This window comes from Idiotropiscis lumnitzeri, chromosome 8, assembly GCF_059441095.1.
Source record: "Idiotropiscis lumnitzeri isolate Australia: NSW breed Sydney's pygmy pipehorse chromosome 8, RoL_Ilum_1.0, whole genome shotgun sequence".
In the NCBI taxonomy this organism is placed as follows: Eukaryota; Metazoa; Chordata; class Actinopteri; order Syngnathiformes; family Syngnathidae; genus Idiotropiscis; species Idiotropiscis lumnitzeri.
This window is the reverse complement of record NC_142398.1, coordinates 19913970-19933349: the sequence shown is the minus strand read 5'-3', so window position 1 is coordinate 19933349 and position 19380 is coordinate 19913970. Positions and strand designations below refer to the sequence as shown.

Here is a 19380-nt window from a genome sequence, read left to right as displayed (position 1 = left end):
TTTACAAGGACATCAATGAAAAAGGAGGCTGGCTAGGTTGTGGGACTCCCGTCAAGACCGCAGCGCGCCGGGTTTGAGAGGCAGACAGAAAGCATGAAGCATCATATTCAAATGTTCTGATCTCAACGTTTTCAAGAGAGCAACATTTATTTGGCGAGGCTTGTCAGTGGTTTGAATTTTCAAATCGTGGTGAACTGGAAACCACATGAAATAATGCGTTGACCATATGAATGGGAAAAACATGTCAGGAGAGTCGAAACAAACACAAATTTAATACATTTAAACATAGATATACAAAAAAAAAGACCACAATGTGGAATTCTTTCTGTCCTTCGAAATTCACTGCGTTTTGCAGTCAATGTCACCTTCACTCGTCCCCTTTAATTTCTTCAGCTCCTTCATCAACTCCTGCTCGAGGGTTAAAATCTCTTTGGGTTTCTTGTACTGTACAAGAGTGACGACAGAGGAAAATTAACACAAGGGATCAATAAAAAAAAAATTTACAAATGCGTGGAGAACGAAGAATAACGATGCATTACCACAATTCAATTCCAGTTATGCTTGAGGATAGGGTGGGAAAAGTCTGGCCACACGTAGACGAACAACCATCCGCGCTCATTTTCACTTCATTCAAACTTCACTTCTGACTTTTCCGTCTCAAGTTTGCACGTTTTCCCAACGTGTGCGCTTATGTCAAACATGCTAACATGCACACTAAGTAGGACTAATAATCTAATCGATGTGAATGTCATTGGTTAACTCTCTTTGTGTCAGCTCTGTGATTGGATGGTGATCAGTCCAAGGTTCCCCAGCTTGAATAAACGCCATTTTATAAGCCACAAATGATATGCGCGTTGCAGAAATGCAACTTGTAATGAAAAAGTATGAGGGCGGTGTGAGTCAAGTCTTAATCAAAAGACTGTCTGGGAAAACTGTCAGCCGTCCCACAGAAACGATGCTTGACAATAATAAGACATATGAAGTAAGGTCGGGATACATGAAAATTTCTGTGTACTGTACACTTACACTGACAATCAAAGTGTTGTTCGCATGAGTGAAGCTTAAGGCAGAGCTGTCCAGAGGAACTTCACTGCGATCCAAATCCGGAATGCCAAACTTCTTGTAATACCTGGAAAAGAGAGTATGGCTTTATGTGCAATCTCAAGGCCAGCAATTCCCAATCAGTGTGCCTCAGCACGTTCGTGTGCTGTGACAGATGATCAGATACACCCTGAGAAATTATTGTGATTATTTCATTTAATTGATCCAGAAAATAAAAACAACACAACTATATATTTGTTCAATTATCTGTCCAACATACAGCGACAGGCGAAGCAATGAAATTCTCTTCTACTTGATCACAGAAAGTACATATTTAATTGTGTATCCACCTGTTGTGACTTTTTTGTTTGGCAGTGTCCAGTGGGATTGTTTTTAATGTAAAATACATGCATCAGCTCAAAAAAGGTTGGGTAAACCTTATAGGTAAAGGCATATGTAGAGCGAACAGTGCCATCTATTGGAATGATATAGGATTACAACAAGTGGGAGTGTGAGCGTGTTCAGGCATAGTTACTTTTTGTTGGAAGTTTTTATGACAATACATCTTTCAGCTGTTTGCACTGAAACATTAAAGACGTCTTTGGGGTGGGGAAGGTTCCGGATTCTCCATTGAAAATTGCTCTTTGTATCTTTACGCACAAACACAGGCTGTGGGGGGGAAAAAGAGAGATGTCTCTTCAGTCCAACTGTCATGCAGCATGTTGGAATCAAGACTGCGGGGAGAAAACATACATTGGAGCAGTTCTCTTTTAGCATCTCAGCATCCAAAGAGGCGACAGAACCGACAAGGGGCTCCCCAACTTCTACCTGCCATTGACCTTGAGCTCCAAGTGTGTTTTTGTGACGCCACTTTCGTACTGTAAAGCACCAAATGTTCCACAAAATACATCATCTTGTGGTAAAAAAATCATGGTTAGTGGATGACGCTTGTCGTGCACTGCTTACCAACAAGTTCATCTGTTCTCAAGTCATACTCTTCGGCCATTTCTTTTCCATCTCCAAAGAGGTAGTGGATCTTCCTTTTCCCTTATATATTTGGAAAGGCACAACTTTAGGAAAATTAGGAAGCAAATTGAAATATCATCACAGTCCTCGGTACACGTAGCAATATTCACTCTTAAGCCATGATCCATCAATATCGCTTCCATCAATGTTTTATCCCGCTTGTCCTCATTAGATTGCAAGTTAACTGGAAACACCCAAGCAGTACTCTCGGTCAGTCACAAGCTTTGGCCTTTGAAATCTTATTTTGCTTGCCATCATTAAGTCAAGTCAATGGTGATAAGCAATATCCAAAGAGTGACTGCACACTCAAATTTGACGATTAGATCTATTTAAAAAATGGAATGTAACTACGTTGAAGCTGATGACTAAATTGGCTCTTGTTATTAATTTTATAGTGTGCTCTTAGTTATTTTTACGATAGCGTGTGATTTGTAACCGATTCTACACCAATGGCATTTGGAGAAAAAAAAGTGAAATTACAGAATTGAAGTTCTGCTCAACCATTGACATCGAAAACACATTCTAAATTCTACAAAAAATGTCGTAATTTGTACTCACCATCGTGAATCAAAGCAGTTTTCTTCGACGATTTTAGGTTGTCGATCCAGCTCTGCACAGCCATGTTTGTGTTGTGCAGAGACACTTCCGGAATTAAACCGTAACCAAGGCAACTCACATTAACGAAACTTAATCAGAGCTGCTGTTATTAAAAGTATGAATTTATGTCAATAAAATTTAATTTCACAAGTATATGAATGAATATTTGTGTTTTCACATCACTTGTGCGTGCCATCAGACTTAGAAAGAATATATAATACAACAACACAAAAAGCATGTCAAAACAGTGCTAAAACCTTAACCCGGAAGTGTTTGCTGCCCAACGTTTTTGTGAATGGGACCTTTAAGAGACACTATAAACATAAACATTTTCAAATACTCTTTTTTAAAAAAGCATACAGTCATAAGAGAATACTTTTTTTCGATTATAGCATTTATCGAAAGAAAATGGCAGGGAAACAAAAATGCTAATTTGTGCTAAAACAAATAAACCGGAAGTGTTTGATACTCGACTTTTTCTTTGTGGATGTTTCATTTTACCGACACTGTAAACATAAAAATTTCCAAATATTTTTAAAATAATACAAAACATACAGTAAGACGAGACAATTTTTTAAATTATAAAATATAACGGAAAAAGGGGTGGGGAAACGAAAATGCAAATTCGTGCTAAAACAAATGAACCGGAAGTATTTGCTTTCGACTATTTTTGTTAACCAGTGGGTAAGTAAAACATTGGAAATCATTTTTTAAAACCGCTCGGTACATGTTTATTATACAACTAGTTGACCGATTCCTTGTGGACAAACGTATTGAGACACGTATAAGTGGTGCTCCGAACATTCTGCCACTGAGTGCGAATGACCGATTATCGTGGAAAAGTACATGATCAGAATCAGAAATCCCTTTATTGTCATTGTACTCAAGTGTGCAACGACATTAGAGAGCTCTCCTCTCCAGTGCAATACAACAATAATTCAGATAAATATATAAATTAGATAAATAAGAGAATAGTTAGTGCAATGTAAAATAATACTGAATAGGATATATAAAAACACATCACGTTGCTGTTCTGCAAGGTAAGGGTGGTCGTGTGTGTGTGTGAGAGTTTAGAATGGAGATGGCTCTTGGAAAGAAACTCTTTCTCAGTCTATTGGTCCTTGATTTGATGCACCTGTAGCGCCTGCCAGAGGGCATCAGGTCGAACAGGTGTGAGTTTGGGTGGGTATTGTCTTTGACGATATTGAGAGCCCTGCTGAGGCACCGGGCGGTGTAGATGTCAGACAGTGAGGGGAGAGGGCAGCCAATAATCCTTTGCGCTGTTTTGACCGTCCTCTGGAGCCTCACTCAGGCTCTCGATGGACGGCATGTCTATCAATTCCTGTCGATGCTCACAAAATAATAATAAATAAGTAAATAATGATATTAACTTGTAGTGCATAGTTTTGTTTTAGAATCATTTTGATGACTGTCCTATATTTATAGAAATGCCTCATATGGCAAACAAAAACAACGTGAAAGATTTAACTATTAAAGCATTTTCTGATATCCAGCTGGATTTTGTCTACTTTTGTCTAATTCATGTTCACTTGGCAGGCCCCTGGCTTGCCCTTTTCACTCTGAAGATGGAACCGTGTCAAGGGATTATGAAAGCTTTCCCAAAAGTTAAAAGGGCCCGAGATTCTCAAGGAAAGGCTTCTCCCCCTTTAAAGAAGAAATCGGATGAATTTGATGTCACTGGTTCGTATTTTTTGTGTTGGTTGCAAGTCGCATCATGTTCCACATTCCATTTTATTCTTTTTGTTTCCCTTTGCTTAGGAAATACGTTTAATGGTACCTCGGTGTACATCCTGCCTGCGGGAATCGGTAATGCAAGATGTCAAATCTTTCAAAAACAAATTCAACAGAACGGAGGCCAGACTGAGTCCTCGCTATGTGTTGGTGTCACTCATGTTGTTGTTGATGACAACATGGAGTGTGACAGGGCTCTGCGTCTCATCAAGGTGGATGTGATGCCTTCTGGGGTCCATCTTGTCAAATGCAGCTGGTTAAGCTCGTGTATCAGTGAGAAACGACTCTTTGATGAATCAAGCTACAGTCTTTTACCAAAGAGGTAATGCCTATCATTGCTTTGTCTGCTGTGGTTAAAATTAAGGAGCAAAGGCAGATCTACATGCATTTACACCTTATTGTATTTCAGTCTGTATTTGTACAGGCACTCCGGTTTTATTGAGAGTGTCTTCTCTACATTACAGAGGAGCCCGTTTGACTTGAGATGTTGTCTTGGTCCTGTTATTGTATGTCCTCTCTCATGTTAGGGATTTTGAAACTCAACAAGAAAAAGACTTGCAGAATGACAAATCTGAAATTGAAATTCTTCCCACGCTAGAATGTGATCAAAGCAAGCAAGGGGAGACATCAGACACGGTCAGTGGCTGGTACATTTGTAGAAAGGTTTTACGCATTGTCCAAGTAAATGTGGTCATTGTCAGAATGGACAACTCCTTATCATAACCACCTTATCTATTTCAGAGTGTATCAGGCAAAGAAGAAGCACGAGGAGAAGATGACGCCGTCAGTCAGAGTCACCTGGAAGCTCTCATCACAGGCCAGCGCCCCAAAGAAGAAACCACTGGGCTCAGCCTTGAGCCCGGTCGAGACACTTCCGCTCGTACGGTGGTCTCAGGGAAGTGGGTCTGTGCGCAATCTTCTCAGTCCAAAAGCAATAACTTCAACAAACACATCACCGACAAACTAGAACTACTGGCCAAGGCTTACACACACCAGGGAGACAAGTGGAGGGCGTTGGGGTATTCCAAAGCTGTCAATGCACTGAAGAGCTACCACAAGCCCGTTACATCGTATCAGGTAAGCTAATGAAGATGTAAGAGATACTGTAGCCATTCACAAGATGCAATGATCCCATCAATTTCTCATTTTGTTCTTCCTCTCTTTCAGGAGGCATGTCTCATCCCAGGAATTGGCAAACGAATGGCAGACAAAATTGATGACATCATGGAAAGTGGTCATCTGCGCAAGCTCGATCACATCGGAGAGGCTGTGCCAATATTGGAGCTTTTCTCTAACATTTGGGGTGCGGGAGCGAAGACAGCACAGCTTTGGTATCAACAGGTGAAATATCCACTCTCTGTCCTCCTTTTTATGTAGCGCTTATTATGTGCTGGCTCACAGGCGAAGAAAGAAAGCAGCTAAAATTTAAGACTCAAACATTCCTGTGTGATATGAAGATGTTGATCACTTTTAGACGTAGAACAAAAACTAGGCATGACCAAATAACAAGCTTGAAATTAAAACAGTCATTTCACTTCTTGAGTAACTTTTCCTAGAAGTAGTTTCATCATAGTAATGATTTACAGATTGTAATTGTTTTTGAAGTGTCAGTGTTGTCTTGGATTTTTAATGTTTTCCTATTCATCAGGGATTCCGCACTTTGGAGGACATCCGCACAAAAGCCCACTTGAGCAACTCTCAGAAAATAGGACTCAAGCACTACGATGACCTCTTGGATAGAATGCCCAGGGAAGAAGCTACAGCCATTGAGAAAGTGGTAAATGCATAGCATCGTGCACATTTCCGACGCGTCTGATCGCTTACATCGCAATTCTTGGTCATGCAATCACAGAAACCCGTTTATATCGGGTTGTAAATTCTCTGCAAAAAAAAAAAAAAAAATCTTATTATTTCTGCCTATGTGCAGGTGAGGCATGCTGCCCAAGCAATCGATTCTGGCCTGGTGGCAATGGCATGTGGCTCGTACCGTCGAGGAAAGAGCACCTGCGGAGATGTTGATGTGCTTATTTCACATCCAGATGGCAAATCCCACAAAGGTGTATTCAGAAAAGTGCTCCAGAGCCTCCATGACACTGGTAAACTCTGTCCGAATGATTAAGTAGACGCTTTTGTCATCCATGGATACTCAAACGAGTATTTTATTTTGGATTATTTCCTCAGGCTTTTTAACAGATGATCTGGTGAGTCACGAGGAGAACGGAGAGCAGAAAAAATACATGGGCGTCTGCCGCCTGCCAGGACCGGACCGCCGCCATCGCAGGCTGGATGTCATTGTGGTGCCTTACAATGAGTTTGCCTGTGCTCTTACGTACTTCACCGGCTCGGCATACTTCAACCGCTCCATGAGAGCCCTGGCAAAGACAAAGAACATGAGCTTATCAGAGCATTCGCTCAACCAAAGTGTGGTGCGTCACGGTAGTGCCAAGGTGTATGCTGGCACTCCCCTACCGACACCTACGGAGAGCGACGTTTTTAATCTTTTGGGTATTCCATACAGGGAGCCTTGTGAAAGGGACTGGTGACGGTTTTCAATCACCGCGCTATATTCTTTTTAAAATTTACAACAGGTTCAATCTGTTCACTCGTGACTAACTTCAACGTTGATTTTATTCAACGGCTCAAAGGGAGCGCCTCCTCTGAAATGCTATACAATAATGCACAAATGTTAAATACTAGATTCACAATCTCAGTATGTCATGACTTGATAAACATGCAAAGATAATATATTTAATTCTGTTTTTATACGCACGCTATTTTTTGGGGAGATGATACAATGAAATATCGAGAATTTGCTGCGTCTTAAAATGAAACAACTAATCATGTACGATTTACGTATAAATAAAATGTATTCAACAATGTGTATTGTGTTTTGGAATTAATGTACAGGTGCTTGAAGGTTGCAGCTGCAAGACTATCAACCTGCGTATCTGCAAAGGAAACCGGTGAACAAAATATTTGAAAACAGGTGAGTGACGTGAAGGGAGTTTCGACACTTTAAAACTTTACCATGCAAAGTGAAAGCTATATACAAATAAACAATATTCAGATGCTGTGGTCTGACAAGTCCATACATTTGTTATTGGAAATCACGGATGCCTTGTACTTAGGTCTTGGTGCGTTGAAATGTTTTGAGCTATATTTTACACAACACCCCAACTTCAATGCAATCCAATTATTACGGGATTTACCAGTCGGAGATATTTGTTAAAATATCTAAGAAAAACTTCTAAGTGCCATTTTCGCTACGGTCATCTGATGGGGTGCAAAAACAAGAAAATAATGGGGTAATCCGTCTACACAATCTGTAAATTCTCTTTAAAGTTGTACTGCAGGAGCCCAGGGAAGACGTTTTAGCTGAATCAGTGAGTCTGTCCGTATCAGAACACTGGTTTTCTGGATCTTTGTCTATGCAGTCTTCCTCTTGCACATCGCTCATCATGCTGCAAGCAGAGTTGAAATAGTCACTGCACTGGTGGTCCGGGTCTTTGTTCAGGTGAGACATTGTAATGAACGGCTGCAGCAACGCCTGATGGGGCGAGATCCTCTGGTCCCCGTCGAGGTGCAGCATCCATTTCAAAAGCTCCACAAAAGCCCTCCGGTCATCCACCTCCGACAGATCAGTCTGTACGGGATAAAAGGTGATAAGAGCATCCAGAGAGCTGGGTGGTTCGATGAAGCCGCTCCACTCAAGAGGTGTAATATGGTTGACTGCTTCATACTCCTCCCGTGTCCTCAGTCTGTAGCGTAGACCTTCGCTGTTTTCCTCTTTAACGAAGAAGCATTTGGTGTATTTCCCCGCACGAAGCAGGTGGTGCTTTGGCTGACCCAGAACATCCACCATACACTTCATCATCTGGTATTCACAGTCAACGGGGAAGAGGTTGTCAGCAATGTAAAGGAAGACCAGGACGCAACCGACGCCCCAAACGTCTACAGCCTCAGTGAAGGGAAGGCCAAGGGCAGCTTCTGGAGCTCGGTAACCTTTTGGCTGTATCCTCATACCGGGATGGACGCAGGAGACCACCTGAGCAAGACCGAAATCTATTAACTTTACCCTGAGGGGACAGTCCTGCTTGTTGACACACATGATGTTGTCTGGTTTGATATCGGTGTGCAAGATGCCAAGACGCTTAAGAGCATCCAAGGCCACCAGCAACTGTTTAGCAACTGAGCGGATTTCATTCAGAGACATGGGCTCCCAATCTCGTCCTATGAGCAAGTCGAACAGGTGACAGTCGAGCATTTCAAAAACCAGACAGGTATAACCCATGCAGTCAAACCTCTCGAAGAATTTAATGATATTGGCGCGGTCTGGGTTCAAGTCGCTGACCAGCTTCAGCATGGCTAGCTCCTTCTCAGTATCCCTGATGAAAGCAGCGCCCTTCTTAATGATCTTTACTGCCACTGTGTCCTTGGTGGTCTTTTTTAGGCACTTGGCCACTTTTCCAAAGCGGCCTTCACCCACAAACTCCAGGATGGTGTATGTTGAAGAACCACTGTTTAATATCTGGCCTGGCGGGACGTTACATGTCATCAGCACCACTGAGGAAAGGCACATGCAAAGAATACATTGTCATATTATGGTCCAGAAAAACATTTATAAATAATGATAATAAGATTAATACATTTAAACTAACGTTTGAAAGTACCACAATATCACACTGGCAGTGATTAATCAAAGTGAATGGAGAATGTTAAAAGAAAATTGATTTTTAAATGAATCTCTATTTAGGCTCGTCATAACGAACACCAAGCTGCAATTTAGACTCATTTATAATTTGTCAATTTTTGATAAATTAACAAAAATGCAAAAGAAAAGTAACAAAACATTTTTTAGCATAAGACATAAACACAACGCGAATTGGAACCACGTCTTCCTTCCATAAATAATGGAAAAATACATTTCTATTTGTCCAGTGATGTAGACCAGAATTTAAACTGTAGCTACGCTGGTCCAGCAAAGAAAATGTGCCACAATTCATACTGAAATCCAGATTTTTCTTTTATTGCTCCTCAATGTTCCATAATCGCATTACAAAATCAGAACATGTCATCGAGGCCATTCCCAAAATACATCTCAACAGAACATGCACAAGCACTGTTTAAATTGTAATTGGGAATTATTATTTTTTTGGCGAGGGTAAAATCGTCGCTCGTCGCAATTATTCACCATACGCATACGGCGACAGAAAGGCAACGTCAACGTTGTCGTTTCGGTTTCATTTAATAGAACGCGCATGCGCACTTCGAGTCAGTTTATCAAACAGGACTATAATCGCTACATTTAATTAAGGTGTTTGTGTTTGTGAAGATAACCATCGGTTAGTTTAATGTGGGAGAACCTGAATCAAGACGAATTAATCTGCGAGGCAAAATCACAACAAAGCTATCAAAGCATCTTCGGCATGCGATTCTCCAAGAAACTACACGTAGGATGAAGGTAGTAGAATTTATTAGTCTATCAAGTGTGTTGTTAACAACTAAAACCTTTGGCCATATTTAACTCTTACCTGAGTCACATGATGTGCCAGAAGTTAGGGACTTTATGCACGATGACATATTTTTAAATTAGGAGGTCAGAAAAAAATTGCATATTATACATTTCAAGTTTGGCAACTGGCCTTCGCCGGCGGAGGATTTTTAACTCCGAGCAGATCCACCTCAGAGGTCTGAGGTTGGGAGTTTGGCCCCGGCTCTCCGGTTTCAAATTTTCATGGTTGGATTGGGTCTTTTGTCAATCTGTGCCTGTCTACCGAACCGTCCGGTGTACACCGCCTCGTGCCCAAAGTCCACTGTCACCAGTTAAGGAGGAGCGGTCATGAAAATGGATGAGTGGGACTCGTTCTGCTGTTTTGATGGTCGTCCACTAATTTCGACAACTGAAACTCTATGTGACGTAGCAGCAGGGGCGGGGCTGGATTGCTGCTGGATTACGTATCCCAGAGGCATTATGGAGAGTGCTTCAGCGTGCTCACCTGTCGTTTCATGAAAAGCGTCTTCATGGAATTGCGGTCATGTAACGCAGAACAGCTTCGCGGTGCTTCGTTATTAATTGACACTTCTTGCTCTGAGTTGGGATGGGAACTGATCACAAGTCAATGCAGGAGACGAGCACACATAGAGGCCACCTCTCACACACTCTTATACCTCAGGGCGTTTTTTTTTTTAATCTTGAATTAATTGAATATGCATGTGGTTTATACTTGAAGGAGGAAGAGTGGCATGAACACTGACAGCCGAGCAATATTTTCGGTCTCCCGAACATCTGGCTCGTACTAATAATTCCAACAAGCTCCTCTTCCTGGATCCCCTCAGATACGTTTGATATTTCGCTTTGTCAATTTCTGACTGGCTTAATACACTTTCTATGTGGAGCTCTGCCAAAATTGTCTTGGAATGACGTCACACTTCTGGATTTGTCACTCGGCAGAATCTCACTTCGGGAAAATTGTTATTTTGTCATACTATATATCAAATAAAAATTTTACGCCATGCTTTATTATTTATATTAATTTTAATTACTTGTGACGCAAAAACATTTAATTTGGCATTTTACGAATTTACGTCACACTAGATCTTTAAACCCACGGATAAACGATGTTAGAACATTTGGAAGTTGTATGCTTGAGGGTTAATAAGAAACGAGCTGTATTTTCTACATGAGTTAATATGGGAAAGACGCATGATTTAGTGATTGGTGAGCTTCCAGTGGAATATCCAATGGCGTCGCAGTCCGCTCCACAGTACCAGCCACGCAAAAGTGAAGTACGCCCTTCACGTTGCTCACATGGATCCCGTCGAGGTGATCACGCCACACCCCAGCAGAGCAGACACTAGGCGAACTCTCCTGCGGGGAGGAACAAACAGATTGTGTAACAGCTGCAAGAACCGTGGTCCTCGACAGGAACCAGTTGCTCGCTAAGGTCCATTCCACGATGCCGGGGAGGCGGCGGCACTCACAGCGGCCTCTAAGCGAGACATTGCCCGAGAAGTAGTCGATGATATTCGGGTGAAGTTTGTCAACCACAGCGGTTGCATATTTTAGCCTTAGACGTTGCAACTTTTTTTTTTTTTAGGGAGGAATGAAAGTCGCTTCGGTTGTTAAAATGGGATTGTTTTTGCACAACGTTGCTTCTGTCACCCCCACAGCTTCCCCAACAGACAAGGTAAGCTGTCCTAAGCGAGCTCCTTTTCTCCGTGAGGGCTGTTAGCGAAGCTGCTAATTACCTGCTTAAGTTAGCGCAGGCAGTGTAAGCAGTCACTAGTTTGTTAAACATAAAGCTAACGCTGTCGCATAGAAGACGTTCTAAGATTTATTGATGTTGCTCGTTGGCTAGCTTTTAGGAGACTTTGTCAACGCCAAAGCTGCTCGCTAGTAGCTTTTTTTTGCTACCGAAACCTAGCATCGCTAAAGTTAAGGAATCCCGGAGGAGTCGGGGCCTTGCTTTCGTGTGTTTTAGACTCAAGATAGTTGCATAAACTTGGCGTGAAAGTCGCTGTGCTATTTGCGATTTAATGAGGCTTCTGTTATGGAACGTCCGCTTGGCATTCCTTTTTCGGTACATTCCTAATGCAGTTGTCATTTAATAGACACGACGTTATGATGTAAACTGAACTCGACAGCTATTGCTTGATGCACTTTAAAGTTGAATTGATCATGAAGTGTTTGGTTATACAGGAGTATATTTGGAACATTATGGTTTAGACGTTTCATAATCACCTCACCTTTAGAGACAAAGACTGAGTCACTATAATATATTTGCATAATGGAATGCATTAATGCAAGAGTGCAGTACAGCTGACTCGGGAGCAAAGTACTAAAATGAAAGTGTCAAGTTGAGTTTCATGTTTTTAAATGAATCATCCCATCCAACTAAGTTAAAACTCAAGGAATCTTATTGTTGGAGTCATTTTAGGAATGACGCAAAAAAGACAAATTAATTTGGAACGAACAGAAAGTTGCATTACGCAACTCAAGTGTGAAATTGATGTGGATTGACACAAAACAATAGCCAGGTTTACACGGAGCCATGTGTTCAGATTATAAAGGATCCGAATGATGAATCGGAATGAAAATGCTCCCCATAAACATCTCAATCGGAATAAAAAGGCTGAATCAGAATGGAATTTCAATCGGATTCATAGGGGTGGTATATTCCATTTGCCAATCTGAACGATCGTCATGTAAACGGTCAGATCGGAATAGCCAGGCTGCGTCCCGTCTGCGCATGCTCTGTCTTGACACAAATACAATACAATTCAATACAACTTTATTTATATAGCGCACAAGCATCATACAGAGTCCTGACATTTCAAGGTTACTAACGACACATAATGAACTAGTTTGCACTTCCACAGTGTTGGAACCATTGTTCGTTTCGTAGAGACGCGTTACGTCACTCTTGTAGACATGAAACTCGGTCAAAGACTAAGGACCACCTGTACTTAGCAAACGATGCATATCCTCGCAGCCGTGTGTTTGCTGTGTGTATATTTCTTTTGTTTATGTATGTAATTGTAATGGCCCTTGACCAGTTGGAGGTGTCACATGGCTCAGGCGACTTGACGGTTGACATATCAGCTGTGTTTTATCAGTGTATCGTCACCGTCATAATAGTTATCAACACTTATATATGATGATTAACTTTTATCTAGCACCAGAATGTTTACATGTCAGACATTATCCCGTTGCACAAATTGGTTGTGGATCAAAATGGGATTTGTTCAGCGAATCAGAATAAGAGTAAAGTGATGCACTGTGTGTATGTGGGGAGTGCGCATGTGGTGGTGTGGAATTAGGATACACAAAAGAAATTTCAGCCAGAAATTGCCCAAAAGTGCTTTTTCTGCTGCGGGCAGAACGTCACGCCGCCATGGCCGCCCTCGATACAACTGAATCAGCCATGCGTTCGGCGACAGTCTGATGAGCAGAAGTGGGCGGTGCGGATATTAACCCGGCCATTAACCTGCGTGGAGAAAATTTCGGGCGCACCAAATGATGGCCTCTCTGGGAGCTACGAGCTTGCATATCCGATGCTGATTGGTCACTCAGTGAGTCACGCTCAAGACTGCACGTTTTGAGTGACAGCAGAACCACTGTTTTCCATTCGCTGCGTTTGAATTTTCATCTTTCCTCTAAACACCAAATTTGTGGAAAGTTGTCCGAATTAATCGAATTTTAATCATTTTCTTTTTGGCGTCTCACAATCTCAAAAACATGATAATCAAAAATGATTAGTATGCTTCGTGAAAGTTACTTGAATTCACCATGAAACTTGCGCAGCAACTGTTTGACGTGGATGTGACGCTTCCCTCCCTGAGTGTGCGTTAGATAAGTTGCTTATTCGTTGACATCAATTCCGTCGACGCATTGTGTTTTCCAATACTGTTTTTGCAAAAGGACCACCACCATCAATACAAGAGCTTAAGACGCAAACAAACTGAATGGTTAGATTTGGAGTATCAAGTGGCAATAAAGGCCCAGGTGGCCATGTTGAGAACATAAGCCAGCAGATCAATGAAAACAGCTGAAGTTATCTGAGATGTCGTGTTTTTGCAAGTGTGTGTGTGTGTGTGTTTTTCATTGTCTCTGTTCAGCAGCATTTTGGAACATGTAAAATCAGTTCAAAAGATCATCAAAATTAGGTGAGAGATGTCGACGCTATGGCTGTGGTCAATTTAATGTTAGCAGTTGAGTTTATGACGATCAAATGGATTCTGTGGACTGGTCTCAATGCTGTTGCTTGGAAATTTCCATCGAGCAATCCTTGCTGGGCTCGATCTGTGTGTACGCGCGTGTGTGTGTGTGTTATAGTTGAACTGGGTTGGTGTGTGAGGCAAGAAGGGGGGAAGAAACAACACTGACTGTTTGAGAGCAGTTTTTGTGTGGGAGTGTGACCGATGTGGTGGAGGGACCGGTCCGGGATTTTGGACCCAGGATTATCATGCCTTTCAGTTCGGGTCGCGTGCTGGTAATCTAGATGGAGAAAAGTCCTAACTTCCTACGGATGTCTGGCTATCTTAAAAATTTTAATTTAAAAGAAAATGTTTCCCTAGATGAATGCATAAAGCTTTCATGTGATTTTATTCCCATTTTTCTTTCTTTCAGTTCTGTCATCATTGATTATGTCTTAAATGAATGCTTTGTGACGTTTAGAAACATTCAATATGAATTGTGGTTCTGTGCATTTTTATCGTCTTGCAGAGCCTACTTCTATGCGAAGGTGTCAACAACCAGAGCTACATGTGTGAGTCGGGTCACTGCTGTGGAGAATCTCAGTGCTGCAGTTACTACTACGAGCTTTGGTGTAAGTGTCCATCGATTTTCTTGCTCATTCTGTCAACACATAAATATGCAGGATTTGATTACCATATTTGATTTCCGATGAAACATTTTTTTTTTTTTATATGATTTATAATGTTCCAAAAAATGCTTTGTTGAAATCATATTTATACAACTTAGGGATTCAAATTTAGATACTCCAATTGATGGGCAATTGGCTCAATTTAAATAAAAAAAAACACTGGTGGGGAGTTATCTTCGACAAACATATTTGCTAAATTTTCACAGAAAGACCGTTAAAAGTTTTGACAAGGTGTGTCCGTGTTTTTTGCAACGTGGGTCAGGAAATATGACAAACTCGTCCCTCTTATGTGACGCTATTATGAAAATGTGATGAAACGGGCTATTTTTTGTTGTCAAACATGATCACTGCATGTGGATTGTGCCTTGTTGCAGGGTTTTGGTTGGTCTGGGCTATCATCTTCATTTTGATCTGCTGCTGTGTGTGTCACCATCGCCGCACCAAACACCGACTGCAGCAACAGCAGCGACAACACAAGATCAACCTCATTGCTTATCGTGAAGCACACAACTATCCCTCCGTGCCCTTCTACTTCAGTAAGAATTCTTCTTCTTCTTATAAACGTCTTGCTTCCAATTTGTTGGATCATTTTATTGCTGCGTGGTCCTGACTTAATCACAGTTCTGATAAACCTTTGAGCTCGACAGCGGTGGTCCTCCAACACCGGGCCGCGGTCCACTTTGGACCGGGCCGCACAAATGGAAAAAAAAAAAAAACAAGGACTTGCCGTACTTCCGGTTTATTTATTATTCGAGGCCTCAAAATATTTAATTTTGAAAAATGACTGACTTCTCTCCGTTACATCGGACTTTTGACGCACGTCGAGATGCTAATTGTCTCGGTCGCATTACGCCGGTGCTTCTTTATTTCGTGCCGTACTACAATAAATAAATGTAATTGCACATCCACTCCAATAGTTGGCAGTGGCGCTCTCCTTGCCCATTATACGCAGCGAGTATTAACTTTATGGTGTAGTTTGTTTTTTCTTGCAACAAAAATGCTGTTATTTATAGTTGCGACGGGGAGTCGGAGGTGGGGTGGGGTAAGGGCGCAAATTGTTTTCTTTTTGCTTCTTTTAATTGAGTAGCACTTCATTCCACTAATATTAAACCCACTTGCTAGCAAAATTAGTAAAAAAACACATCACGTACATCATACGAAGACCGCTCTGAACAGCATGCGCCCGACCTCAGTCACTAAAACTTCTGCCATCACATTTGCAGTGACGCTCATTCAGTTCATCTTTACTTATTTGCAATCAAGCTAACTGCATCGTCGTTGAGACAGCTCTTGACCTCAATCTCTTCACTCATCTTCCTCTCTAGGGTTTCTACCAAGCTACCTGTTGCCAGATTATGAAGAAGTCGTGAACCGTCCGCCTACTCCTCCGCCACCCTACAGTGCCTTACACTCAGGAGCATCGGCAGCCGTCTCGCAGCCTCACCCCGAGCAGCAAGATGGACGCTGTCCCGCCGTTCAACCGGCCCCGGCGCCCTCCGACTCGGACAACCTGTGCAACAGGCCCCGTCGAGAGGAGCCGCAAACAGCTGCTTTAGATTTGCAGCCAAAGGCTGACGACAAGCCAGCGCAAACAACGCAAGATTCCGGCATGATACTTTTGTCGGAGGGTATCAGCGGCGAGAGACTCGATCACGAGGATAAGAGAAACGACTGCAAGGATCCTCTTTTGAAGGACCTGTCAGACGACAAGGATCGACTCCCGATTGGTAGAAGGCGACGATTTACCGGCGACTCTGGGATTGAAGTGTGTGTGTGTGGCTCGCGTGGGAGCAGTGGTTGTAACGGAGCAGGTGGTCTGGAAGGCAAGGAGTTGCGGGAGCTGGAGAGCCTGCTGGGCCGCGAGGGAGATGAGGAGGAGGCTGGAGACTTCTGTGATAGTTGCGTTCACCGGTCGTCCTTCGGCGTGGAGGAGGAGCCGGCGCTCGGCGGCTTGGAGAGGCGCGCGGCACCCGGATCGTCCCAGCCGGCGCACCTAACGGACAGCGCCTCATTGCACCCTCCGGTGTGCCTCCTCCACACCATCAGTGAGCAGGAGGGTCTTCACCACAGCAACAGCGCTGAGCCACAAGGTTGAAACGCACACCGTGGAACATAGAAGATTTTTTTTTTTATGGGGCACAAAAAGGGCTGCAAGCCTCAAAACTTACTAAAGTGAGTATTGGTGCAAATTATTTGTGGGATCCAGAAGTAACATTTCCAAAGTGACTGATGACAAAGAGCTGGTCTACACACCGGACCTTGAAGTGGGCTTGGCTGACGACAGTTTGTGTCAATGACGCAGATCGCACAGTTGTTACCTTTGCAAGCTCCTGCATATGTGATACACATGGCAAAGATTCGACCGCTGTGACGTCAGAAAGCGGAAGATGGCTAATCTCATCTAACAGCTGCAGGAAATTAGTTACTACAAGACGCAATCAACAGGCCCAATAAATGTGTGTTTGAGCAAGCACGTGTATGCTGTAGATTATCTGAAATGGACCTGAATATGCTTTCTTTTTTTTTTTTTTTGCTCCCTCCAGCCATTTTGAAAGAAAATGCTTGTGTTTTTCTTGTGCTTGATTCTGAACCACTAGCTCGAAGCGCATTAACAAGTCTTTACGTGAGCAATTCCTATTTTGCACAAAGAGTATTTATCTTTTATAAATGAAGCGTTTAACTAAGACTATCATTTTGTTGTTCACATTTACGTCTTAAGTTGCAGCTTAGTGACATTTTTCAGGGGTTCATGTGCAAGCGATTCACTTGTTGGTTCGTGTCATTGCCTTTTGGTTAACTTCCTGAATGTTTTCCTGAATCTGTGTGTGCCTACTCGGTGAGCTGATAAGGGGGTACAACGGCCCCTGCGAGTCGTTTGAGCAGATTTATTTCACCTTCACCAGCAGTACGCTATCGAAAGCACTGATCTTAGTTGCTGCATTTGAATTTCTCGACGCAGATTCTTCTGCGATGGTATGAATAAAGTTACTGTTGAATATTTGCGTGTCGTGTGGAGTATGACACCAATCACATTTACAGATGATAAATTGCACACAAAAAAAGTTAAATATTTGCCCACATTTTATAGTAAATTGAGGTATGAATTGGCTTGTGCGTTCCAAAACACATTTTTTTCTTTGTTTTTGGGGGAGTTGAAACGGTGTTGGTCCATTATGAAGCCATTTCATCAATCGTTTCGCATTAATAATAATCCTCAATGCAATTTTTGCCGAAATGACAAAATGAGACTGATATGAGAACAGAAAATAACAGTTGTAGACTGGAATGGATGCTCTAACTATATAAATATAGAAAGCCCTGAAATTAATAAAATGAATTGTGTGTACGAGTTACATGTGACTGAATGTCAGTTCAAGAACAGACGAAACATTCCTTGGACGGGAATGCAAACAGATTTAAGTTATAAATGATGACAATGCTGCACTACAAAACCAAAATGGCTACATGTTAAAGATCAATTGACTGGTCTCTAACCTGCTGGTAGAATGTTGCACATTTGCCCCCCCGTCGTTATAAATTTCCCCCTAGTTTGAAAGATGAAGAATGTACCTGCATAAAGGACACTGATTACACTTTGAATATGATAAAACTTTACAAATGGACTTTGTTATATTAATACAACTTACAGACCTGTGGAACATCCAGCAGATTCTATGAAGCACAATATTTTCATTTTCACTGAAACAATTAAAAAATGTGCCGTCACTAAAAATAACTTTTTTTGTGTTGAAGTTGTGTGAAGGGTACATGATGATTGAACATACTTGTTCAAGCCAATCAGGTTAAATCATGCCAAAGACTCGCTTACTTCATCACTGTGTGGATGTCCACATATCATTTGAATGTTACTATGTCAACACCAAACAAGATGGATGTACTTTTAATAAACATTTCAAGTTTAATCCTAAATGGTCTTGTTTTGTACTTTCATTTATTACTCTTTCTTGTTACCTTAAAGACAGAATTGTTGCGCACGCTTGTGAAATCATCTTGAAGGAACGCTTCATTGACGTTAACATTGGCACTTATATAAAAGGTTTGCATGTAAAAATGATATCAGTACTAAAATGACCCCCCACTCCAAAAGAAAAAAAAAGACTGCAGTGATTTATGACAAATTGACACTCTCCCTTTTGGAGCTTGGCTTGTTATCTTTTTCCTGTTTCAGCGTCTAAATCACAGCAGGGAGGCAAGCGAGGTACTATTGCTGGCTTTGTCAGTTCTGGGGTGGGTTCGTAACTGGGTTGGGGGCTGACAAAAAAAAGGGTCAAGTGCACAGCTCTGATGATTTCCAATGGAGAGTTTGTGATCGGCCCCTTCAATAACTCCGACCGAAACATGGAGAGAGCAGAAGGGGCGTGGTCATATTCTTATTAAAGTAGGCGGTTTTTCAAGTTCTCTCATTTCCTAATTTAACCCAAATGAAAAGAGAATAACTAATTTAAGTTTAATGATAAAAAAATATCTTAAAAAGCTTGTTAGTAAAAAATGAGCCATCTTGGATTTTGTCCTCCTTTAACGCAATGAACACTCATCTAATTTATTATAGTGAAGCGCA

At 41.8% G+C, this 19380-nt stretch overlaps 4 protein-coding genes across 10 annotated transcripts; 2 read left to right on the top strand and 2 right to left on the bottom strand.

The window, feature by feature from the left end:
• Window positions 1-252: 252 nt before the first annotated feature.
• On the bottom strand, window positions 253-2876 carry dpcd (deleted in primary ciliary dyskinesia homolog (mouse)). The gene is made up of 6 exons (XM_088303085.1): window positions 2626-2876; window positions 2008-2088; window positions 1795-1919; window positions 1577-1710; window positions 1027-1129; window positions 253-444 (listed from the first exon to the last, which is right to left on the bottom strand). The coding sequence occupies exons 1-6, from the start codon at window positions 2687-2689 to the stop codon at window positions 340-342; spliced, it is 612 nt and encodes a 203-aa protein (XP_088159211.1). The 5' UTR covers window positions 2690-2876; the 3' UTR covers window positions 253-339.
• Window positions 2877-3210: 334 nt separating this feature from the next.
• On the top strand, window positions 3211-9268 carry poll (polymerase (DNA directed), lambda). Of its 7 annotated transcripts, none has more exons than XR_015844756.1 (12): window positions 3211-3348; window positions 4222-4365; window positions 4444-4738; window positions 4944-5052; window positions 5158-5493; window positions 5584-5757; window positions 6065-6193; window positions 6344-6512; window positions 6598-6842; window positions 7324-7402; window positions 7931-8130; window positions 8246-9268. XR_015844756.1 is itself a non-coding variant. In XM_088303781.1 (11 exons), the coding sequence occupies exons 2-10, from the start codon at window positions 4251-4253 to the stop codon at window positions 7381-7383; spliced, it is 1632 nt and encodes a 543-aa protein (XP_088159907.1). In that variant the 5' UTR covers window positions 3211-3348; window positions 4222-4250; the 3' UTR covers window positions 7384-7402; window positions 7931-8165. The 7 variants fall into 7 exon arrangements, 5 of the variants coding, with proteins under 5 accessions (XP_088159907.1, XP_088159902.1, XP_088159904.1 ...); XR_015844757.1 differs by having other exon boundaries at window positions 7931-8075; window positions 8246-9267; XM_088303781.1 differs by lacking the exon at window positions 8246-9268 and having other exon boundaries at window positions 7931-8165.
• On the bottom strand, window positions 7664-11418 carry LOC148332647 (homeodomain-interacting protein kinase 1-like). The gene is made up of 3 exons (XM_088303402.1): window positions 11398-11418; window positions 11185-11284; window positions 7664-8979 (listed from the first exon to the last, which is right to left on the bottom strand). Exons 1-3 carry the CDS (start codon window positions 11416-11418, stop codon window positions 7664-7666), a joined length of 1437 nt encoding a protein of 478 aa, XP_088159528.1.
• wbp1lb (WW domain binding protein 1-like b) lies at window positions 11208-17799 on the top strand. Its single transcript, XM_088303837.1, has 4 exons — window positions 11208-11603; window positions 14642-14744; window positions 15176-15337; window positions 16127-17799. The coding sequence occupies exons 1-4, from the start codon at window positions 11520-11522 to the stop codon at window positions 16894-16896; spliced, it is 1119 nt and encodes a 372-aa protein (XP_088159963.1). The 5' UTR covers window positions 11208-11519; the 3' UTR covers window positions 16897-17799.
• The last annotated feature ends 1581 nt before the right edge of the window (window positions 17800-19380 follow it).